General features: G+C 34.1%; 3 protein-coding genes across 5 annotated transcripts; 2 read left to right on the top strand and 1 right to left on the bottom strand.

The window, feature by feature from the left end:
* Positions 1-6,577: 6,577 nt before the first annotated feature.
* LOC145970854 (peritrophin-48-like) lies at positions 6,578-7,990 on the bottom strand. The gene is made up of 2 exons (XM_083097859.1): positions 7,900-7,990; positions 6,578-7,742 (listed from the first exon to the last, which is right to left on the bottom strand). Exons 1-2 carry the CDS (start codon positions 7,904-7,906, stop codon positions 6,724-6,726), a joined length of 1,026 nt encoding a protein of 341 aa, XP_082953985.1. The 5' UTR covers positions 7,907-7,990; the 3' UTR covers positions 6,578-6,723.
* Positions 7,991-11,387: 3,397 nt separating this feature from the next.
* LOC145970853 (peritrophin-48-like) lies at positions 11,388-12,800 on the top strand. The gene is made up of 2 exons (XM_083097858.1): positions 11,388-11,478; positions 11,636-12,800. The coding sequence occupies exons 1-2, from the start codon at positions 11,472-11,474 to the stop codon at positions 12,652-12,654; spliced, it is 1,026 nt and encodes a 341-aa protein (XP_082953984.1). The 5' UTR covers positions 11,388-11,471; the 3' UTR covers positions 12,655-12,800.
* Positions 12,801-17,700: 4,900 nt separating this feature from the next.
* Positions 17,701-25,247, top strand: LOC145969673 (uncharacterized). Of its 3 annotated transcripts, none has more exons than XM_083095811.1 (4): positions 17,701-17,806; positions 18,190-18,551; positions 19,794-19,911; positions 24,000-25,247. In XM_083095811.1, the coding sequence occupies exons 2-4, from the start codon at positions 18,396-18,398 to the stop codon at positions 24,188-24,190; spliced, it is 465 nt and encodes a 154-aa protein (XP_082951937.1). In that variant the 5' UTR covers positions 17,701-17,806; positions 18,190-18,395; the 3' UTR covers positions 24,191-25,247. The 3 variants fall into 3 exon arrangements, with proteins under 3 accessions (XP_082951937.1, XP_082951938.1, XP_082951936.1); XM_083095812.1 differs by lacking the exon at positions 17,701-17,806 and adding an exon at positions 17,864-17,949; XM_083095810.1 differs by lacking the exon at positions 17,701-17,806 and adding an exon at positions 17,870-18,065.
* Positions 25,248-25,527: the final 280 nt, after the last annotated feature.

The raw sequence follows: 25,527 nt of genomic DNA, 5'->3' as shown, positions 1-25,527 counted from the left end.
TTCACGAATATATGTCAAAAAATTAAATGCATTTTTTATTCATTTGAAAGTAATTTTAATTGAATAATGAGAATTTTAAGATTAAAATAATATCAAACACGATATAAATCGTATAAATTTAGTTAAATATAATTATAAAATATAATTATAAAATTTTTATTATCAGACTAATTAAAAATTACCCGATTTACGTCGTGTTTGATATCATTTTAATCGCAAAAATCTCTTTAATTCATTAAAATTACTTTTAAACCGATGAAATTAAAAATAAAAGTTTCAATTTTTATTTTATAAGATGTTTACTTTTTCGTGAATTGCGAATGGAGAGGAAGCGAAGAAACCGATTGTAAGAGACTTCGGAACTCTTTGATGATAGGTCATCTCGCTCGCTCTCTACTCATGGTCTTGCTTTCTCTGTCACACTTGGCAGTCGTGATAGATAGCCCGGAATGATAAGCGGACCCAAGAATCGAGAGCGAGCGAAACAGCAACAAGAACGAGCGAGACAATAATAGGAGCGAGCGAGACAGTAATAGGAGCGAGCGAGACAGTAATAGGAGCGAGCGAGAGGAAAATAATAGCGCGCAAGAAAAATCTGATTCTCGAGCTCGAGTTCTCGTTGTTCGTGCTATTTCTGAAAGCTATTACTCAGGATGGCTCTGAATTTATGTTAATTCCGCGGCTGCCGTCAACCAGATTTGAATTGTTCGTCGAAGGAGGATGATGACGAGAGAAACCGGACGGATGGAATAGACTCTTTTAATTAAATATATATACTTTATTGATCACAGTTTGAAAGACTTCTTTATTCCGCTATTCGGAGGCGAGAGAGAGCTGTGCGACTCCGCACACGCGTTATATTGGCGCCGCCAGCTTTCACTGCCACCCGTTACATGAAGGCGGCGGCAGTTACCGGCTTTTCAATTAACGCCATCTATACGTAACGGCTTTACATTTCTATCTCGTTCGCTCTTATTTCACTCGTCCTTCTCGCTTCCTCACGTAACTCTCGCATCGCTTTTATGCATATATACGTACATACATACGTACATACCACACATACCCCCACCCACATATACAGGGTGACCCATTTTAACTTAGGCAGCCAAATAACTCGAAAAATAAGCAAGATAGAGAAAAATGTTTTAGACAAAAGTTGTATGGTTTCGAGGGGGCCATAAGATGGTATCATTGGTTTGACCTTGAAGAGTCATTTGAAGGTCACGTGAAGGTCACTTCAATTTTTTTAAATGGAACATCCTATATATTTTTGTACATTCTTGTAGCTCATCTCGAGAGCTTTCCAAAACACTATAATTAAGTACATTTTCGTTAAGTACTTTTTGAGTTATGAGGCTTGAAATAATTTCTTAATTTTACATAAACCGTAAAATATCTTGTAAAATATTCATTTTTCGATTACCTTACCTTAATAGTTTTATGTACAAAATAATGAGAGGAATCAATTGGTGTAAAGAAAACACATAGTTGTTTCGAAGAAAAAATATGTAATTTGCAATTAACAATTCCATATTTTTTCTTAAAAACAACTATGTGTTTTCTTTACACCAATTGATTCCTCTCATTATTTTGTACATAAAAGTATTAAGGTAAGATAATCGAAAAATGAATATTTTACAAGATATTTTACGGTTTATGTAAAATTAAGAAATTATTTCAAGCATCATAACTCAAAAAGTACTTAACGGAAAGGTACTTAATTATAGTGTTTTGGAAAGCTCTCGAAATAAGCTACAAGAATGTACAAAAATATATAGGGTATTCCATTTAAAAAAATTGAAGTGACCTTCACGTGACCTTCAAATGACTCTTCAAGGTCAAACCAATGATACCATCTTATGGCCCCCTCGAAACCATACAACTTTTGTCTAAAACATTTTTCTCTATCTTGCTTATTTTTCGAGTTATTTGGCTGCCTAAGTTAAAATGGGTCACCCTGTATATATGTATATATATATATATATATATATATATATATATATATATAAGAATAAAAATGTTAAATAATAAAGATGTGTATACACACACACACACACACACACACACACACACACACACACACACACACACACACACACACACACACACACACATCTTTATTATTTAGAACTTTTATTCTTAAGAAATGTATACGCGTTTTACATTAAAAATAATATCAAACTTTCTTTCTGTAAATATATAAATTATTTATTAATAGCCTAATAAAATATCTTATTTTCAAGTGTTGTAATCATATAATGAATAAATTTCTCTATTCCAAGGAGAACAGAAATGTCAAAATGATGTCAAATTGATGTATAAATATGGTCAAATTTTAGTTCGTCAAAATGACATCAAATTGTATAAAATTTTGATGTTGTCTTGATGTTCACAATGACGTAATTTTGACATTCCTTTTTGACTGTTCAAAATTATTGCTAGAGACATTAAGATAGTAATTAATAAACATATTTGACTGTTTATGATACATTTATTATTAATATCACAAATAATATTACATGTTACAAATAATATCATTTATAAACGTTATTATTGCACAGTAATAGTAGAATATATTAAAGTAGTTAATATTAAAGTATATAGTAGAGAATATAAATATCACTTTTAAAAACATTGCACAGTAAAAATTATTATTCTTTCATTTACGTTGACCAGAAGTATTCAACCAGCGCTTCATAGACTCCTCAGCTGTTTTCAATGATTCATTTTTAAAACGACTCATTATGGCACCTAAACAGAAATGGACAAGAAATAAAAAAGTGATCTTTTAATTTTATTGCAATTATATTGAATATTGTGTTAAGTTAAAAACGAAAAATCACGTAAGTCTTTCTAGCAATTCTTTGATTTCTTTGATCACTGAAATAAATTAATTTGCAAGAAAAAGAAAGGAAAAGTTCATGTAATCTCTCGTTTTTCATAATTTAATACATGACAATGATTAATCAGAGGACTTAATATCTTAAAAATAAGAAAAAATTATAGAAAAACAGTAGTAAGACTATGAGGTTTCTAACCCAGGTCCTCTCAGGGGAAGTGAGGTGCGAGGGAGGAACCGCGGCGCGGGGGGTGACGTCACGCGTGGGGGGGGTGACGTCACGCGCGGGGAAGGGGGATCCGCGGCGCGAGCGATGGTCGAGGGGGGTCCGCGAGGAGAAGGGGGATCCGCGGAAAGAAGATGGTGCGAAGGTGTGAGAAGGATAGCGCTACGTGTGGGAAAAGGATAGCGCTAAGTGTGTGAAGAGGACAGTGCGACAAGGATGGCATCAACGTGCGAGAAGGATAGCGTCAACGTATGACAAGGATGACGTCAACGTGGGACAAGGACGACGCATTGTAAGATGACGCATAGGTGGGAGAAGGACGACGCAAAAGTAAGTGAGTGAGTGAGTGAGTGATAGCGACGAGCATATGAAAGAGAGAGAACGATAATATCGCGAACAACGCGTGCGAAAGAGACAACGATAATATCGCGAGAACAACGCGTGCGAGAGAGACAACGATAATATCGTGAGACTTACTAGCGCTAATGACGTGAGACTAACTAGCGCGCGAGAGAGAGATAACGCGAGGGATGGGAGCACAAGGGAAAAGTGCGTAAATAAATACATTTCTTTTTTCAAAACTAAATATAAAATTTATTAAAGTTGTACATTTTTTGTGTCATAGCGCGTGCGAGAGAGATTACTTATTCTATCTAAGCGCGAGAGCAAGAGATAGCGCGAAAGATCAATGACAAAGATAGAGAGAACTTAAGATTAACGCGCGAGAGAGAGCGCAACGAAGATATCGCGATACTTACAACTAGCGCGCGAGAGAGAGAGAGATACCAATGGATGGGAGCGCAAGGGAAAGGTGCGTAAATAACTGCATTTTTTATAAATGACAAATATAAAATTTATTTTAAAGTGTGTTATACATTTGTGTGTGTGTGTGTGTGTGTGTACTTAATATATAATATATATAATAAAATATATAATAATAATAAAATATAAAAAAATAAAAAAAATTGTCACGGACCAACTCCGCGCTCGCCGGCGGATAATCGCAGCCGGGATCAGGATTCGGTTTTCGGTTAGGCAAGCTCAAAGATCACGCTCCGGGTTTTCGTCAGAAAATAAAAGCGAGGTTTTATTTACGTTAAATATGTACAGAAGAGAAATGTATAACTGGTCAAACGTATGCGGGTATAGTATGACGGTACGATGCAGCGTGTATAAATGAAAGGTATAAATGTTCGATCGTATGCGTGTACGGTGTGACGGTACGATGCAGCGTATATAAATAAAAGGTATAAATGTTCGATCATATGCGTGTACGGTGTGATGGTACGATGCAGCGTGTATACGGTCGCGATGCACAAGTAACCCGTGCTTTAATATCTTTCGCGGGTTCGCACGTTGGAATGCGCGTATACCGCGTGTGTTTACAAACGGCGCGGTCAAAGACCGTTTGACATAGCGTGGCTCTTGTTTTTGTCGCTCGTCTGAGCTTTCGGTCTAGCCCCGTTTTTACGCAGATGATAAGCGTACGGTTCTTGGAAATTCGCGAGTATTTCCTAACGGAGATAAGAAATTCCGGGAACGCCGTGCCGACGAGAATGCCTCGTCCGAGGTAGCTCTCCTCTCTACCCCGAGGTGTATGCACCGGGCGTTTAGGCGGTCTGATGTTAGACCGATATCGAGATCTCTCGATCGAACCGGAGTGCACTCTGATTCGGTTTCTCTCGGTCGGAAGAATGCTCATATGGAACGAGCCTATGTCAAGAATCGAGAGTGCTCGATGGAGGAAGAGTGCGCTCTACCTCCGGATCTTGAAAGTTGGCTAATTCTTTTGGAGCGGTCTAGGTTTTCGGATCTTTTCACTTGCGTGAGCGGATCGGAAAAAGGTGCTTAATTTGCCGAATGCGGCCTTTTTATACCGGCTAATTACCCGCGTCGGCACGCGGCGGTATTACCCCTTCCGAATGGGTTTCGGAAAAACGGTATGGTCGGGCCCGTTCGGAGGGGTTCGGGAAGTGCGCCGAACGCGGGTTTTCGCCGGTCGGCGGTTCGGGCCGCATCGGCGACGCTCGGTCGTTTTCGGCTAATTTAGCCTAACGGCTTAAAGCCGTATACGGTACGTGTTACGCTTAAAAAAAATGTGGGCGCACCGCGCCCCTGCCTCTGCCCGGCGGGTGTTCTGCCGGGCGGCAGCTTCCGGCGGATCGCATGCCGGGTACAAAGTAACGTGCAGGGGGTGCATCGTTACAAAATATATATATATATATATATATATATATATATATATATATAGGGGGGGGGGGGTGACGCGCCGGGCTAAGGGGAAGGCAACTCCTGGAACAAAAAAATGATGCTGCATTAATAGAAATATATTACGATAAGATTTATAAAAAGAAAAAAAACACTTACATCTGTCTCAATCCATTCCTCTTCTCTTTCTTCATCCTGCTCCTCATTCTCTTCTCTTTCCCCATCCTCCTCTTCCTCCTCTTCCTCCTCTTCTCTTTCCTCTTCCTCCTCCTGCTCCTCTTCCTCTTCTTCTATGTTCCAATTTTCTTGTTCCCACTGTTCTTCTATGTTATCGTAGGGCTCTTCCCCGAAGAGCCGCCGCAGGTCGAAAATATCTTCAACTTGGCGACTCTCCGGGGTGTCGCCCCACATATAGAAGAAGTCCTCCCTCTCAGCCCGCACCCAGCGTCGACGCTCAATGTTCACGAACCCGGGAATTTCCATTTCGTCCTGGAACTATATCAAAAATATTTATTATTACACAATTTTTTTTTCACAAGTTTTTCACAATTTTTCACAAAATATTCACAAAAACGATACTTACATTCCACAGGGACGTCAGCTTCATAAATACGATGCATAACATATCGAATACTGTATTTTTCCACTCGGGGTAAATATTTATGCGATCCATATATATTCCTTTATTTTAAATCTTTACTTAATATAATATTTCTTCTTAACTCGTGCACCGGTCAGAACTTTCTGATGAGAGAACGAGGTCTCGGCACGAGATTTTATAGTCGAGATGTGGCATTATCACCATATCAAAAACGCGTCGTAAGACAAAAGTATGCGCGGTCCCATGCAACTCAGCATGGTATATAATATAATATTAATATTATCATATCGCGACTTTGTGAGGAGACAACGAGGTCTCAGCACGAAACTTTAGAATAGGGACGTATCATTATCGCTTTACCAAAAACGCGTCGTAAGACAAAGTATGCATGTTCCCATGCAAATTAGCATGATATAATATAACATTATAATATAATGCGTCAACCCTGATCGAACGGTTATTGAACGGTCATCGAACGCCCGTCGAACGGAAATGAACGACCGTTGAACGGCTATTGAACGGAAATGAACGCCCGTCGATCGGCTATCGAACGGAAATGAACGGTCATCGAACGCCCATCGAACGGTCATCGAACGGTAATTGAACGGCTGTCGAACGACCGTTGAACGACATTAAACGGATATTGAACGCCCGTCGAACGGCTATTGAACGGAAATGAACACAATACTGCGTATACACACATCAGATTTATTAAAATATCTTAGCAAAAAAAATAATACATTCCTACAATATGGTAACACATTTCTAATAAGCATTACAATTAATTCTTCGTACTATATTTTCGTTACTATACTTTTAGCTTCTCTTCTTACTTTTTAAAATTGATAGTTATTTAGTTAACCAGTCGTCCCAGGTATTTTGACATTTGGGAGTCACTTTTTTCGCTTCTTCGCATACCTGATTAACGTAATCAAAATATTTGCCCCAAGCGCAAATCTGTAGTTGCTTCTTATCCTCTATGCACTCGTAATACAATCTGCAGTCACATTCGTGACGCCATAATGTAGGGACACCTTCTGGACATTCGCCAGGTTCTCCAGGTGATGGTGTAGGTGTAGGTGTAGAGTTGCATTCATCAGCTTCTCCCTTTATACATTTCTGTTCTGTCGAGCTAAAATATTGACCTTTCTTACACTCCTGAACGATCCAGCCTTCATTTTTGCATGCGTAATATTTTTTACAGTTACACTCGTGTTTCTTCTTTTCGCCCTGAGTACACGTTTCGTTATTTACCGGACAAGTGCCTTTTACGCATTGCGTCGAATCTACATCAAAGTAGTATCCTTCCATACATTCGTGCAAGATCTTCTGACAGTTCATACATGAGTAGTATTTATTACATTGGCATTCGTGATTGATAAGGTCACCGTCTTCACATTCAGTTCCTATTGCCTTGCAATTTTTCCCTGGAACGCAAGTTTTTCTATCCTTGTCAAAAAATTGTCCGAGCGGACAATCGCGCAGGGCCTTTTTTTTCTTTTTGCATTCGTAAAATTTAGTACATACGCACTCGTGCGGAAGTAGATCGCCATTGTTAACACATTCGGTTTCCTCGCCACCCCCGGAGCTACCCCCATCATTGCAGTCGCACTCCGAGTTTTCGGGCTTAACGCAACCTTGCCATTTGTTACTAAAGTATAAACCGGTCTTACAGGTTTTCAAGATCTTTTCTTGATTTTTGCATTCGTAATAGTGACTGCAACCCTTTTCGTAAGATATCAATTTCGGCGGGCAAGGGTCCGCCGCCGGACATTCGTTCTCTGCTTCAAAAGTAGCAGATTCATTTCCGGCGATCACATATGCGGCGGCCTGAGATGCCAGGAAGACAATGGCGATTAAGTATATTTCTGTGCCGAACAAAAAATATTGGGATCAAATTGACTGTTACAAGTGAAAAAATATATTATTTACATATAAAATTCGGATTCGTGCAAAAAAAATCTTGAGAAGTATCTCAATCAATTTTTCATAATCTTATTCTAGAAATTCATTAAACATGCTCACCCTTCATCGCCTGTCACTTGCTTTACTCGTTCTTGAAAAGAAGAGAATATCGTATCGTATATAAATATATCCTATTAACACGTCACTGTGATTAGTTTATAACTGTCCGAATTAAGGCGTATCCGCTTTTATAAATATGCATGGCGTTATCGCAAAAATCTTATGTTGCTTTATCGCAAAATACAAGGACAGATTATTACATCTGTTAAAAAAGATTAGCAGAACTGTACTTATTTTTTATGGAACCCTAAATACATTTTCTCTAATTCTCATATAAATTTGCATAGGTCCACAGAAAAAAACTATCATGTGTATTTAATAAAGATATAATAAAATATTTATTTTTGAATTAATAAATGTAACACGTTTCATACACAAATAAATTATTAATTTAAAAAATTTGTATAAATATTTTATAAAAGAACTACAATTTATACAAACATTTTCATATACCATAATATTTAAAAAAATATTTTCTTTATTTCCTTTATTGATTTGTACAATAATATAATTCATTTAAATCGCAAACTTTACTATAATTTTGTGATTTATCGAAATTTTTAAACTTGCAAGACATTCATCTAACATCTAGTAGCATTCAACTAATGCTTATAAAATATGTACGATCTTGATTGAAAATGTATTCTTTTTTAGAAGAAAGGATTATCAGTCTTATTACTCCGAAAAAGATATATTGCACAATAAAGCAATCTTTTCGTAATAATCATAAATTGATAAGTTTATGAAACATGAGGAAAGGAAAATTGAAATTATATTCATATATAAATTTGATTTCAATCAAGATAAGAGAAAGAATATTATTATATATATTCATCGTAATTAAAAAATATAAATAATGCATATATTAATTTTATATTAATTTTCGTATTACAAATGAATTTTGATTTAAATAGTAATCGCGATAAAATATTTTATCATTAACTCCTTTTAGATACGGTAAATCCATAATGTGAAATAATTAGCAATATTATTTATCGAAGTATTAATTGGCTCATGGCCGATGACAAAAGATGATAATAATAGAAAGATTAAAGTATTAATTCGTGATTCTCGGTTATAATATCATATCTATGGAAAAATCACAATTATACAATTGTGTGTATCGAGAAAGTAGAGACTTTTTAAATGAAATACTCGTGCGTAAATAGTTTCTAGTTCTTTTCAGTTCATTTTATTTTTTAATTCTTATGATAAAGCAACATAAGATTTTTGCTAAATAGCATTAAATAGCATTAAATAGACGATTTTAAGATTTGTTAAAATCAAAACTTTATTAGATAAATTTGTTAAAAATATTTCAACTTGTAGCAGATTATTTATTTATTACTTGTTAGATTTATTTTTTGTTAAATTTGTAATAAATTCGCTTGTTAGATTCGTAACAATTTATTTTCATTTATAATTGTTAAAAAACTTATCATTACAGACAAAGATAAATTCATCATATAATAATTATCGAGTAAATAATGTATAATTATCGAGAAAATTTTCAGAGATATGTATTATATTGAAACTTTTATTTCAAAAAAGAAAAAGAAAAAATGACAAATATTTCTTTAATATATTGTATTTTTCTTTGGCTTAAATTATATGTACATAGGAATATACTACAGAAAAAAAATATTGTTATTATAAGCATATTATTTCTTATCGAAACTATTCTATCAATAAAGTATTTTATCAATAAGGAATTGCCACATTATACTCTTGATAATATCGTAACAATGAATCGAGATATCGCCAAAATAAAATCTCATTTTCATTATCTCAAAGTGAAAAGTTGAGATTTTATTTTGGCGATATCTCGATTCATTGTTACGATATTATCAAGAGTATAATGTGGCAATTCCTTATTGATAAAATACTTTATTGATAGAATAGTTTCGATAAGAAATAATATGCTTATAATAACAATATTTTTTTTCTGTAGTATATTCCTATGTACATATAATTTAAGCCAAAGAAAAATACAATATATTAAAGAAATATTTGTCATTTTTTCTTTTTCTTTTTTGAAATAAAAGTTTCAATATAATACATATCTCTGAAAATTTTCTCGATAATTATACATTATTTACTCGATAATTATTATATGATGAATTTATCTTTGTCTGTAATGATAAGTTTTTTAACAATTATAAATGAAAATAAATTGTTACGAATCTAACAAGCGAATTTATTACAAATTTAACAAAAAATAAATCTAACAAGTAATAAATAAATAATCTGCTACAAGTTGAAATATTTTTAACAAATTTATCTAATAAAGTTTTGATTTTAACAAATCTTAAAATCGTCTATTTAATGCTATTTAATGCTATTTAGCAAAAATCTTATGTTGCTTTATCATAAGAATTAAAAAATAAAATGAACTGAAAAGAACTAGAAACTATTTACGCACGAGTATTTCATTTAAAAAGTCTCTACTTTCTCGATACACACAATTGTATAATTGTGATTTTTCCATAGATATGATATTATAACCGAGAATCACGAATTAATACTTTAATCTTTCTATTATTATCATCTTTTGTCATCGGCCATGAGCCAATTAATACTTCGATAAATAATATTGCTAATTATTTCACATTATGGATTTACCGTATCTAAAAGGAGTTAATGATAAAATATTTTATCGCGATTACTATTTAAATCAAAATTCATTTGTAATACGAAAATTAATATAAAATTAATATATGCATTATTTATATTTTTTAATTACGATGAATATATATAATAATATTCTTTCTCTTATCTTGATTGAAATCAAATTTATATATGAATATAATTTCAATTTTCCTTTCCTCATGTTTCATAAACTTATCAATTTATGATTATTACGAAAAGATTGCTTTATTGTGCAATATATCTTTTTCGGAGTAATAAGACTGATAATCCTTTCTTCTAAAAAAGAATACATTTTCAATCAAGATCGTACATATTTTATAAGCATTAGTTGAATGCTACTAGATGTTAGATGAATGTCTTGCAAGTTTAAAAATTTCGATAAATCACAAAATTATAGTAAAGTTTGCGATTTAAATGAATTATATTATTGTACAAATCAATAAAGGAAATAAAGAAAATATTTTTTTAAATATTATGGTATATGAAAATGTTTGTATAAATTGTAGTTCTTTTATAAAATATTTATACAAATTTTTTAAATTAATAATTTATTTGTGTATGAAACGTGTTACATTTATTAATTCAAAAATAAATATTTTATTATATCTTTATTAAATACACATGATAGTTTTTTTCTGTGGACCTATGCAAATTTATATGAGAATTAGAGAAAATGTATTTAGGGTTCCATAAAAAATAAGTACAGTTCTGCTAATCTTTTTTAACAGATGTAATAATCTGTCCTTGTATTTTGCGATAAAGCAACATAAGATTTTTGCGATAACGCCATGCATATTTATAAAAGCGGATACGCCTTAATTCGGACAGTTATAAACTAATCACAGTGACGTGTTAATAGGATATATTTATATACGATACGATATTCTCTTCTTTTCAAGAACGAGTAAAGCAAGTGACAGGCGATGAAGGGTGAGCATGTTTAATGAATTTCTAGAATAAGATTATGAAAAATTGATTGAGATACTTCTCAAGATTTTTTTTGCACGAATCCGAATTTTATATGTAAATAATATATTTTTTCACTTGTAACAGTCAATTTGATCCCAATATTTTTTGTTCGGCACAGAAATATACTTAATCGCCATTGTCTTCCTGGCATCTCAGGCCGCCGCATATGTGATCGCCGGAAATGAATCTGCTACTTTTGAAGCAGAGAACGAATGTCCGGCGGCGGACCCTTGCCCGCCGAAATTGATATCTTACGAAAAGGGTTGCAGTCACTATTACGAATGCAAAAATCAAGAAAAGATCTTGAAAACCTGTAAGACCGGTTTATACTTTAGTAACAAATGGCAAGGTTGCGTTAAGCCCGAAAACTCGGAGTGCGACTGCAATGATGGGGGTAGCTCCGGGGGTGGCGAGGAAACCGAATGTGTTAACAATGGCGATCTACTTCCGCACGAGTGCGTATGTACTAAATTTTACGAATGCAAAAAGAAAAAAAAGGCCCTGCGCGATTGTCCGCTCGGACAATTTTTTGACAAGGATAGAAAAACTTGCGTTCCAGGGAAAAATTGCAAGGCAATAGGAACTGAATGTGAAGACGGTGACCTTATCAATCACGAATGCCAATGTAATAAATACTACTCATGTATGAACTGTCAGAAGATCTTGCACGAATGTATGGAAGGATACTACTTTGATGTAGATTCGACGCAATGCGTAAAAGGCACTTGTCCGGTAAATAACGAAACGTGTACTCAGGGCGAAAAGAAGAAACACGAGTGTAACTGTAAAAAATATTACGCATGCAAAAATGAAGGCTGGATCGTTCAGGAGTGTAAGAAAGGTCAATATTTTAGCTCGACAGAACAGAAATGTATAAAGGGAGAAGCTGATGAATGCAACTCTACACCTACACCTACACCATCACCTGGAGAACCTGGCGAATGTCCAGAAGGTGTCCCTACATTATGGCGTCACGAATGTGACTGCAGATTGTATTACGAGTGCATAGAGGATAAGAAGCAACTACAGATTTGCGCTTGGGGCAAATATTTTGATTACGTTAATCAGGTATGCGAAGAAGCGAAAAAAGTGACTCCCAAATGTCAAAATACCTGGGACGACTGGTTAACTAAATAACTATCAATTTTAAAAAGTAAGAAGAGAAGCTAAAAGTATAGTAACGAAAATATAGTACGAAGAATTAATTGTAATGCTTATTAGAAATGTGTTACCATATTGTAGGAATGTATTATTTTTTTTGCTAAGATATTTTAATAAATCTGATGTGTGTATACGCAGTATTGTGTTCATTTCCGTTCAATAGCCGTTCGACGGGCGTTCAATATCCGTTTAATGTCGTTCAACGGTCGTTCGACAGCCGTTCAATTACCGTTCGATGACCGTTCGATGGGCGTTCGATGACCGTTCATTTCCGTTCGATAGCCGATCGACGGGCGTTCATTTCCGTTCAATAGCCGTTCAACGGTCGTTCATTTCCGTTCGACGGGCGTTCGATGACCGTTCAATAACCGTTCGATCAGGGTTGACGCATTATATTATAATGTTATATTATATCATGCTAATTTGCATGGGAACATGCATACTTTGTCTTACGACGCGTTTTTGGTAAAGCGATAATGATACGTCCCTATTCTAAAGTTTCGTGCTGAGACCTCGTTGTCTCCTCACAAAGTCGCGATATGATAATATTAATATTATATTATATACCATGCTGAGTTGCATGGGACCGCGCATACTTTTGTCTTACGACGCGTTTTTGATATGGTGATAATGCCACATCTCGACTATAAAATCTCGTGCCGAGACCTCGTTCTCTCATCAGAAAGTTCTGACCGGTGCACGAGTTAAGAAGAAATATTATATTAAGTAAAGATTTAAAATAAAGGAATATATATGGATCGCATAAATATTTACCCCGAGTGGAAAAATACAGTATTCGATATGTTATGCATCGTATTTATGAAGCTGACGTCCCTGTGGAATGTAAGTATCGTTTTTGTGAATATTTTGTGAAAAATTGTGAAAAACTTGTGAAAAAAAAATTGTGTAATAATAAATATTTTTGATATAGTTCCAGGACGAAATGGAAATTCCCGGGTTCGTGAACATTGAGCGTCGACGCTGGGTGCGGGCTGAGAGGGAGGACTTCTTCTATATGTGGGGCGACACCCCGGAGAGTCGCCAAGTTGAAGATATTTTCGACCTGCGGCGGCTCTTCGGGGAAGAGCCCTACGATAACATAGAAGAACAGTGGGAACAAGAAAATTGGAACATAGAAGAAGAGGAAGAGGAGCAGGAGGAGGAAGAGGAAAGAGAAGAGGAGGAAGAGGAGGAAGAGGAGGATGGGGAAAGAGAAGAGAATGAGGAGCAGGATGAAGAAAGAGAAGAGGAATGGATTGAGACAGATGTAAGTGTTTTTTTTCTTTTTATAAATCTTATCGTAATATATTTCTATTAATGCAGCATCATTTTTTTGTTCCAGGAGTTGCCTTCCCCTTAGCCCGGCGCGTCACCCCCCCCCCCCTATATATATATATATATATATATATATATATATATATATATTTTGTAACGATGCACCCCCTGCACGTTACTTTGTACCCGGCATGCGATCCGCCGGAAGCTGCCGCCCGGCAGAACACCCGCCGGGCAGAGGCAGGGGCGCGGTGCGCCCACATTTTTTTTAAGCGTAACACGTACCGTATACGGCTTTAAGCCGTTAGGCTAAATTAGCCGAAAACGACCGAGCGTCGCCGATGCGGCCCGAACCGCCGACCGGCGAAAACCCGCGTTCGGCGCACTTCCCGAACCCCTCCGAACGGGCCCGACCATACCGTTTTTCCGAAACCCATTCGGAAGGGGTAATACCGCCGCGTGCCGACGCGGGTAATTAGCCGGTATAAAAAGGCCGCATTCGGCAAATTAAGCACCTTTTTCCGATCCGCTCACGCAAGTGAAAAGATCCGAAAACCTAGACCGCTCCAAAAGAATTAGCCAACTTTCAAGATCCGGAGGTAGAGCGCACTCTTCCTCCATCGAGCACTCTCGATTCTTGACATAGGCTCGTTCCATATGAGCATTCTTCCGACCGAGAGAAACCGAATCAGAGTGCACTCCGGTTCGATCGAGAGATCTCGATATCGGTCTAACATCAGACCGCCTAAACGCCCGGTGCATACACCTCGGGGTAGAGAGGAGAGCTACCTCGGACGAGGCATTCTCGTCGGCACGGCGTTCCCGGAATTTCTTATCTCCGTTAAGATGCATTTTTTATTCATTTGAAAGTAATTTTAATTGAATAATGAGAATTTTAAGATTAAAATAATATCAAACACGATATAAATCGTATAAATTTAGTTAAATATAATTATAAAATATAATTATAAAATTTTTATTATCAGACTAATTAAAAATTACCCGATTTACGTCGTGTTTGATATCATTTTAATCGCAAAAATCTCTTTAATTCATTAAAATTACTTTCAAACCGATGAAATTAAAAATAAAAGTTTCAATTTTTATTTTATAAGATGTTTACATTTTCGTGAATTGCGAATGGATAGAGGAAGCGAAGAAACCGATTGTAAGAGACTTCGGAACTCTTTGATGATAGGTCATCTCGCTCGCTCTCTACTCATGGTCTTGCTTTCTCTGTCACACTTGGCAGTCGTGATAGATAGCCCGGAATGATAAGCGGACCCAAGAATCGAGAGCGAGCGAAACAGCAACAAGAACGAGCGAGACAATAATAGGAGCGAGCGAGACAGTAATAGGAGCGAGCGAGAGGAAAATAATAGCGCGCAAGAAAAATCCGATTCTCGAGCTCGAGTCCTCGTTGCTCGTGCTATTTCTATCTTGCTCGCTCCTATTACTATCTCGCTCGCTCCTATTACTATCTCGCTCGCTTCTGTTATTGTTTCACTCGCTCTTACGTACTCATATACTGTCATGTTCATCTCGTTATCAAGCCTGCCGCTGGCAAGCGATGACAAATTGTGACAAATAAATAAGTTAATCATTTTAAGATATATTTATAAGGGTATGCGAGTAATTTTAATGGAATAATAAAAATTTTGCGATTAAAATAACATCAAACACGGTATCAATCGGATAAATGTATTTAAATATATATAATCAAAATGTTTATTATCAGACTAATTAAAAATTATCCGATTTACGTCGTGTTTGATATCATTTTAATCGCAAAAATCTCAATAATTCATTAAAATTACTTTCATATCGATAAAATAAAAAATAAAAGTTTCAGTTTTTACTTTATAATCTCGTAAATTGCGAATGGATAGAGGAAGTGAAGAAGCCGATTGTAAGAGACTTCGGAATTCTTTGATGATAGGTCATCTCGCTCGCTCTCGACTCGCGGTTTCGCTGTCGCTCTCGCACTTGACAGGTCGTAAAGATAAGCGGACTCGGCTTCCTCGCGAATGTAAACATCTTATAAAATAAAAACTGAAACTCCTAATTTTTATTTTATCCATTTGAAAGTAATTTTAATGAATTATTGAGATTTTTGCGATTAAAATGATATCAAACACGACGTAAATCGGATAATTTTTAATTGGTCTGATAATAAAAATTTTGATTATATATTTAACTACGTTTATCCGATTGATACCGTGTTTGTTATTTTAATCGCAAAATTTTCATTATTCCATTAAAATTACTTCTATACCCTTATAAATATATCTTAAAATAATTAACTTATTTATTTGTCATAATTTGTCATCGGCCGCTTGCCAGCGGCAGATTTGATAACGAGATGAGCATGACAGTATATGAGTACGTAAGAGCGAGTGAAACAATAACAGAAGCGAGCGAGATAGTAATAGGAGCGAGCGAGAGAGAAATAGTATGCCAGGCTGCAAGAAAGACTCTATATCCAAGCTTCGTTGCTCGTGCTATTGCTATCTCGTTCGCTCTTATTGCCATTTCGCTCTCTCTTATTACCTTCTCGCTTGCTCACATAACTCCCGTATACGCTATACACGCGCGCGCGCGCGCACACACACACCCACACACACACCCACACACACACACACAGATATATGTATATAAAACTTTGCTCACTTGAAATATCTACGCTATTTTTACAGATATGAAAAAATTGTAATTACGAAAATTGTACGATTAAAAGGACCATGATATGCTAGTAATATTATTTTCGTAAGTGGAAGCGTTTTAGAAATTTCAAGATTATCTTCATATTTTTTAATGGAACCATCCTAATTTTTTTATATAAATCGATTCTTCGCAATATTCCGTGTAAAAAGTTATAAAGATAGTATAGTCAAAAATTGAACAGTTAACGAGATATTTGATTCTTTAAGTTGACATAATTTTATATAAATTATAAAATATCCGATAAAATGTTCATTTTTCGATTATTTTACTTTAATAATTTTATGCATAGAATAATAAGAGGAATCAGTTAATGTAAAAAAAACATATAATTGTTCTTAAGAAAAAATATGTCGCTGCTCATTGCAAATTCATATATCAAAAAAAAAATTATATATATATATATATATATATATATAGAGAGAGAGAGAGAGAGTGTGAGAGGATCGCAAATTCGTCATTTCTCATTTATATTAATTTATTTGATATACGTAAGCATACCTTGCTATACAGCACTGGTGCTACCGACATTTTGTGCACATAGCACGGAATAGAACCAAAAATTGTGCACCTTATATGTTACCCTCTGAGAACATTCGTGCACCTTGGCTTCGTAGTTTAGGTGCACGTTTTTAAGGTTCACAGAGGGCGTATCGCTTTCAGGGATCACCTAAAAGCGGGCCATGACACCTCTCATTCTTCTCTCTGTATTAATATGCTCTTACTTCAACCCATTTTCTGGAAGCGTCCCTTTTGACTACGTTGCGATTGGCCACAGCCAATTATATCGACCTGTGCCTAAGGTAACTAGCAACGATTGACCAATCAGAGAGTCCTATTTTGAATTGGCCAATTGGCGACGTGGTCAATCGGATTCCACCCCATTTTCTTCATAGGAATAGTTTAGAAATTGGTCTAATTATTATGTCATTGTGTCCAGTCAGACTCGTGCATAACTGCGTAATGCAAGAGGAATCCACCAATCGCTTTGAACGTATGCGTACAGATCGAAAGAGACACGACCAATCCGAGTGATTGTATAAAATTGAATTCTAATGTAATTCGTTCAATTTAAATCCTCTGACCAAGGACAAAATCTGATATATTCTAACGCGTCCTTTGCATCCTATCTGTAAGTTTTATTCTCTTCTTAAGAGCACCTCCTCTCTGAAAGATCATCTCTTATTTTTTTACATTCATTTTTTGTACTCATCTTCACCTACTGATGGCGAGCCAGATTAAACTCAACCCCTTTTTCAAAAATCAACATATCAGGTCCATTAAAGTAGAAGAAAAAAAATTTTAAATCCTCTATATATCCTTCTTATGCTATCTGTATTTTTTAAATGACGTGCACTGCAAAAATTAAAATTATATAATAATTTCATAAAGTAATTATAAAACAGATACATTAACGTTTTATGATTTATAAAACTATCATACAACTCTTTAATTAAATTAGTCTACGCATTTTACGCCGAATAAAGAAGATGAGTATTTATTTTCTTGTCACAGATTGAGTAAATTTTGCACTTTATATGCGAGACGCCGCTTCTCTACGTCGACATGGGATATCCCCACCAGAGTTCCGGTGATATCAACAAGCACCCACCGGCGAGTTCCCAGCTGACCGCCAGTTGTCAGTTTCGAATCGCGCGGCGATCAAACGAGCTGGGATCAAGCGAGCTCTCTTTATTTCTCCTTCTTTCTTGTGTCGCAATATGTTGGGATGCACGGTCGTCTTCTGTCTGTTGACGGTCATGTCACCACATGGGATTTATTGTGGTGACGTGAACATCACCGATGTCGCGGAGCAGACGGAGAACGCGCTGGCGAAGCTGGTGAAAATGTTCTCCAAGCCGGGCGCGTTCAAGCAAGTAAGTCCCGAGATGTCAAAAGTTCAGATTTCTTTAAAAATAAAATAATATATCTCTCTGCTCATCTATAATAAAATTACGCATATATTATTATATATAATAATTTGAGACGAAAGATGAAATATTAAAGTATTTAGTACTCACGCGATGTTGACTCATCTCGAGTTGTTACACAAGATGAGAAATCGCAAATACATCATTTGTTATATTGTTACATAAGCAACGGAAACGCTCCACCGAAATTGGAATTTCGTTCGCGAATCAAATTTATAATTCCGAACGTATCGTTTCGCATGTGATGCAATCGTCACGCGAGAAATAGACCATGATGATGTGCAGTGGGAAGAAGTTATCACATCAACACGATGTGCCTTCTTACGTGCATGTAATGATAATGACACGAAAAAATTATCTCGAGTTAAGCATGTTTCATTTCGAATATACAAACAATATAGAGTCCTTCAATTATTATCAATTAATTTTAAGTCGCAGATTTTTCAGCCAACTTTAAATCGATTAAATCGATTTTCTTTACAAAAATGCCGGTACAATGGACTTAGAAAAAATATTTAACAAATTTTAATGAAGTCAAATTGTTAAAGACAAATTTTTTTACTTAAACTACAAAATAAAACAATATACATAACGCATATAAAAATATACATAATGCATATAAAAATCATAAAATTATATGTATTCTTCAATCTTAATCTCAAATGAATTTTGCTATAATTTTGTGCTGATTTATTATGCAAGTTTTATATTAATAAAAAAATTGAGCTGCATTTTGTAAAATGACAATCATCTTTTCGTAAAGAAAAGAACGTAATAAAGAAAAGAACGTAATAAAGATTTAATAAAGATATTTTTGTTTTAATTTAATAAAGATATCTTTGCAAAGATCGTATTTCATCTTTGAAACACCCTAACACTTGCGGATTTAAAATTTTTTTTTCTCACACACAAATATATAATCTAAACATATAATATTTAATATACTTCATCTCTGTACGATATAACATTTACGTTCACTTATTAGTGAAAGTGTCAAACTTTCTAAGTTTGAAATTGACAATGAATTTGAAATTGGAATCAAGACGCAATAAAGGATTTTAGAAACAAAAACATCCCACGAGAAGGTATTTATTTAGCGTTTGCCATCGAAATGAGAATTTCGAAATAACAAGTATTCGCGACGGAATTTCACGCTTAGATAGCTATATGGTGACGAAATATTTTCAGATCGACACGATACTTGGCGAGAATACTATCGAGGCGTCGTACACGAGCTGTCCCATGGGCGAGGAGGGTCTGGAGTGCCGAAGGGCCGAGGCTCGCCGATCGGTCGACTGTCCAAGAGGTAAAAATCCCCGTCGTCGAGATGGATGCAACATCCTGAGCGCACTCGCTATTATGAAAAATGTCGCTCTTATTCGCTCTTTAACAATAGAGATTCTGACCTTGACAATAGCCGCTCCCAGATGACTATATGTTGATACAACGGGCGGTGTTAATGCTTCCCATCCCTAAAAACAGCACACAAGAATATCGTTAAAAAGAAACATCATCTGCAAATCTATATCATTTATTTTAAAATTTAAATTTATTTATTAATTATATTATTTATTGAATCTATTTCTTTTTATCATTATATTAAATTATTTATTAAATTTATTTATTAACTTGAATTTAAATTTTTACTTTTTTTTAATTTTAAAATTTTGTCAAGAGACTCGAATGGAATGATAGAATGAAAGAGCTATTTTATGCGACGATCTAATAGTTGAGATGATTCGACATCGCAGAAAAGAGAGTGCGGTAACTATGAGATATTTAGACCAGCGTTGCACCTTTCTCTACATAATGCGTTTAAATGAGGACGATTCAACTTGCGCGGCGATCATTACATGCACGCACATTACATGGACATTGCAGATACGTGGTATAAAATGATATTGCGACAACAAATGTTGAGATCTCTTAGAGAGTATGTCAGTCTAATTAGAAAGTCTAATTATCATAACTAGCCGATACATTAAATATATACACAATCGTTGAGTAGACTATATCTATAATTATAACAGTTATCCTCTCACTTGAGTTATATAATTAAAGATTTTAATTATTAAATTAATAATAATTAATAATAATTAGTGATCAAAGATTAATTATAGAGTCAAATGTATTATTTTTTATTATGGGATCGAATTTCTCGTGCGTAGATAAGTTTTTTTTTAATTAAAGTTCCTCGAGAGAAGTAGCAGAAAATTCAAGTAGTACATTTTTTGTATCTGTTTAAAACTTTCCCATTTTTAAATCTATCCTTTTATTTTCTACTGTCTTTATAATCCCGTAATAGGAATGTGTACTAAATATTATCTAATTCGCATAAAAGCACGCGATTGAAAAATACTGTCGCGCAAATATCACTTTAAATAGGCGCAAATATCTTATGATATTGCGTGCACTTTAGCCTCAAAACAAAAGACAAAAATGCGATATCCAAGCAAGGAAAGACTTTTTCATACTCTCTGTAATTTTTTATAATAATCCACGTAAACGATCATCCTTATGTCACTGCAGGACTGCAGATATGTTGAATATGACACGATAGGTAAAATATGAAATATATATATATATATATATATATGTATGTATGTATGTATGTATGTATAACTGTAATGAGGGAAAGTAAGTGATACATAGAGAGATTGAGAGCATCGACACAAATTATTCATGTATCAATTTCCAATTACAAATCTGATATTTCAAATATTTCAAGATATTTTTAAAATATTACATGAAAATGCAAACACGCACATATATACATATGAAATTTCTACATGCAATCAAAGAATATATATATATATATATATATATATATATATATATATATAAATGATAAATTATAAATAAATAAAATTAATATATAAAATTATAATTGATATATAAATTTATATATACAGGGTGGCCCATTTTAATCCATCCAATCGAATATCTCGAAAACCAAGCCCGGGAGAGAAAAATGTTTCAGACAAAAGTTGTATGGTTTCGAGGAGGCCATAAGATGGTACCATTGGTTTGACCTTGAAGAGTCATTTGAAGATGACGTGAAGGTCACTTCAATTTTTTTAAATGGAACACCCTATATATTTTTGCACATTCTTGTAGCTTATCTCGAGAGCTTTCCAAAACACTATAATTAAGTATCTTTTCGTTAAGTACGTAGTTTAACGTAAGTTTTTGAGTTATGAGGCTTGAAATAATTTCTTAATTTTACATAAACCGTAAAATATCTTGTAAAATATTCATTTTTCGATTACCTTACCTTAATAGTTTTATGTACAAAATAATGAGAGGAATCAATTGGTGTAAAGAAAACACATAGTTGTTTCGAAGAAAAAATATGTAATTTGCAATTAACAATTCCATATTTTTTCTTAAAAACAACTATGTGTTTTCTTTACACCAATTGATTCCTCTCATTATTTTGTACATAAAAGTATTAAGGTAAGATAATCGAAAAATGAATATTTTACAAGATATTTTACGGTTTATGTAAAATTAAGAAATTATTTCAAGCCTCATAACTCAAAAAGTACTTAACGAAAAGGTACTTAATTATAGTGTTTTGGAAAGCTCTCGAGATAAACTACAAGAATGTGCAAAAATATATAGGGTGTTCCATTTAAAAAAATTGAAGTGACCTTCAAATGACTCTTCAAAGTCAAACCAATGGTACCATCTTATGGCCCCCTCGAAACCATACAACTTTTGTCTGAAACATTTTTCTCTCCCGGGCTTGGTTTTCGAGATATTCGACTGGATGAATTAAAATGGGCCACCCTGTATATATATATATATATATATATATATATATATATATATATATATATATATATATATATATATATACACTCGTCAAAAAAATTATCGCAACACGCAATTAATATTAAAATTTCACCTAAATTCAAATAAGCGTATCTCCGCGAAAAATTATCGCATTTGAAAAATTTTTTTTTTGTTTTAAAGGGTAAAGTCTCCACTTTAAGAAACTTTCCTTAAATTTTGATTTCATTCTCTCTCCCTCTCTTCATCCCTTTAAAAGTAAGGACGTGTTTTTTTTTTCAAAAAATTGCAAAGTTTGACGAACTCTACGGGGTGTACTAAATTTTTTTCGTGAATATCATCATAACTATCATAAAATGTGGACTTTTCTTTACAAGTTTAAAAAAAAATTGAAGCCCGTGCGATTTTCTTTCGCGGAGTTACGGCGTATCAAAATTATCTATGCATTTTTGTGCAATCGCCAACATTTGTATTAACCGATGGGCACCACGGGGACCACTCCACATAGCGTATCGCTGTCATTCCGGGAGGTAATAAAATTATGGGATTTGTGCGTTTATATGTGGATATTCCACCCCTAATTTTCGTTTAAACGAAGAATTTTTGTTTTCCGAATGAACAACAGTATTTTTAATACTGTGAAGTTTCGTACGTACTGAAGTAAGTACTTACAGTACATAATTTCACAGTACTGAAGTTCTTACAGTACATAACTTCACAATACTGGAGTTCACACAGTATACACTGTGAAGTTATGTACTGTAAGAACTTCAGTACTGTGAAATTATGTACTGTAAGTACTTACTTCAGTACGTACGAAACTTCACAGTATTAAAAATACTGTTGTTCATTCGGAAAACAAAAATTCTTCGTTTAAGCGAAAATTAGGGGTGGAATATCCACATATAAACGCACAAATCCCGTAATTTTATTACCTCCCGGAATGACAGCGATACGCTATGTGGAATGGTCCCCGTGGTGCCCATCGGTTAATACAAATGTTGGCGGTTGCACAAAAATGCATAGATAATTTTGATACGCCGTAACTCCGCGAAAGAAAATCGCACGGGCTTTAATTTTTTTTTAAACTTGTAAAGAAAAGTCCATATTTTATGATAGTTATGATGATATTGACGAAAAAAATTTAGTACACCCCGTAGAGTTCGTCAAACTTTGCAATTTTTTGAAAAAAAAAACACGTCCTTACTTTTAAAGGGATGAAGAGAGGGAGAGAGAATGAAATCAAAATTTAACGAAAGTTTCTTAAAGTGGAGACTTTACCCTTTAAAACAAAAAAAAAATTTTTCAAATGCGATAATTTTTCGCGGAGATACGCTTATTTGAATTTAGGTGAAATTTTAATATTAATTGCGTGTTGCGATAATTTTTTTGACGAGTGTATATATATATATATATATATATATATATGTATGTATGTATTTTATATATATATATGTATGTATAAATTTTAAATATATTTTATAATTGAATATACATAAATTGAATATAAATAAGATTGATAAATTAAATTATTTATAAAATTAATTTAAATAAAATTTATATATATATTACATTTTATGTGGATTCTCTCTATTGCAGGAGACTGCTTCTGTTATGATTGCGCAGCTGCCGGTCCCGATTTATGGGCCTCTTGCTGCCGCGAAAGCTTGAGATGTTGCTCCCATCTTGCTGCTGCCTGCAGGACGTGCGATCATCCGACACTGTATCCTTTCTGCGCGAAACACTTTAAGAAATGCTTGACCCAGTACAACGAGAAGAGGCAGAATTAGCGATCGTATCAACATTCCCGGCGATGTCTCAACTGTGATACATAGTGGGTTTACCGGACCATCTCATCAATCTTACAATACAAAATTTCGACTTGTCCTCTTCGCGGTCATCAAATTGTCAAAGTCCGATCGTAATCAATCTAACCAAATGCCACACCGTTATTATAAAGGACATTTAACTCTGAATGGTATCACACAGATTGCGTAACCAAAGTTTAAACGCCATGTTTCTAAATATAGCATTTAACTCTAAAGTTGTTAGACTCGTTAGTTCTACCCGATTAGTTTGCGATCAGCGCGATTTCGCGCACAAACACACACACATAGACACATTCACACAAACGAGAATTTCAGCTCAATCGATTCTATCTAAAATCGATATCAAATGATGACACAAATTTATATGTTGTATATTACCTTTGTGTAATAATATTACTTACATAATACACGTAAAATTCTTGTTTACTTAGAAAAGTATATAAACTATTTCAGTTTTCTAAAAATATTATACACACATGAGCCAATGCTTGTTACAAATAAAATTTGTAAAAAAAATGCCGTTTATATAAAATTACTTCAAAATGCAAATTGTTTAGGAGGAATTCCATCTCGCAAAATATATCTTAAAATCGAGATGATCGGTGAAATATTATCTCTCATGGATATGTATCAAAAAAAATTTGTCTCGATATAATCTCGATATAAATCCAAATTTTTTTGCTAAATATCCATATCGAAATATGTAGAGATCCATAAAGTAAACTTGTACACATCTGTGCATTTATAAATATATTTATACATTTATAAATTTATATATATAATATTATATAATATTATATATTTATACATTTATAAATTTATGATTTACAAATACACAGATTTACGCACGTATATCAGTATTTTATTTTCTGATTCTTGGCAAGACATTAAATAATTAAAGAATAAAGAGACACACGGAATCTTGGACTCTTCGATAAACACATACTTTAATTATCAATACAGTTAACGAAAGTCTCGTAAATATATTAATAAAATATTATAATAAAAATAGAAAAAACTGAAAATACGACAAAAAGATAAATGAACATCACTTTTTAATACAATCATTGGTAAGCTTTATTCGTATAGTTTCCAGAGAGAGAATATTCGGTAATCTGTTATTTATCCACTAATTCTATAAATCGTGAGGACACAGATTCAAACAGGCGTTCCAAGATCTCGATGTGTACAAATTTCACAACAATTTTTCTTTGACAAAATAAAAATATGTGCGCATATATAACACACAGTCTTTGACGATTTGATTCAATTGTCATAATACATAAAGCATAAAATGT

The sequence above is a fragment of the Camponotus vicinus genome, unplaced genomic scaffold (genome assembly GCF_025532165.1).
Source record: "Camponotus vicinus isolate PSW18456_S1 unplaced genomic scaffold, iyCamVici1.0 SCAF_4, whole genome shotgun sequence".
Classification (NCBI taxonomy): domain Eukaryota; kingdom Metazoa; phylum Arthropoda; class Insecta; order Hymenoptera; family Formicidae; genus Camponotus; species Camponotus vicinus.
This window is presented reverse-complemented; position numbering and strand designations above follow the sequence as displayed.

What these genes read in the sequence shown, in the direction of transcription:
- LOC145969673 (XM_083095811.1), top strand. Translation starts at nt 18,396, where the DNA reads ATGTTGGGATGCACGGTCGTCTTCTGTCTGTTGACGGTCATGTCACCA. An exon ending in AGCCGGGCGCGTTCAAGCAA is followed by an intron (nt 18,552 to 19,793) that starts GTAAGTCCCGAG and finishes AAATATTTTCAG; the next exon opens with ATCGACACGATACTTGGCGA. An exon ending in ATCGGTCGACTGTCCAAGAG is followed by an intron (nt 19,912 to 23,999) that starts GTAAAAATCCCC and finishes TCTCTATTGCAG; the next exon opens with GAGACTGCTTCTGTTATGAT.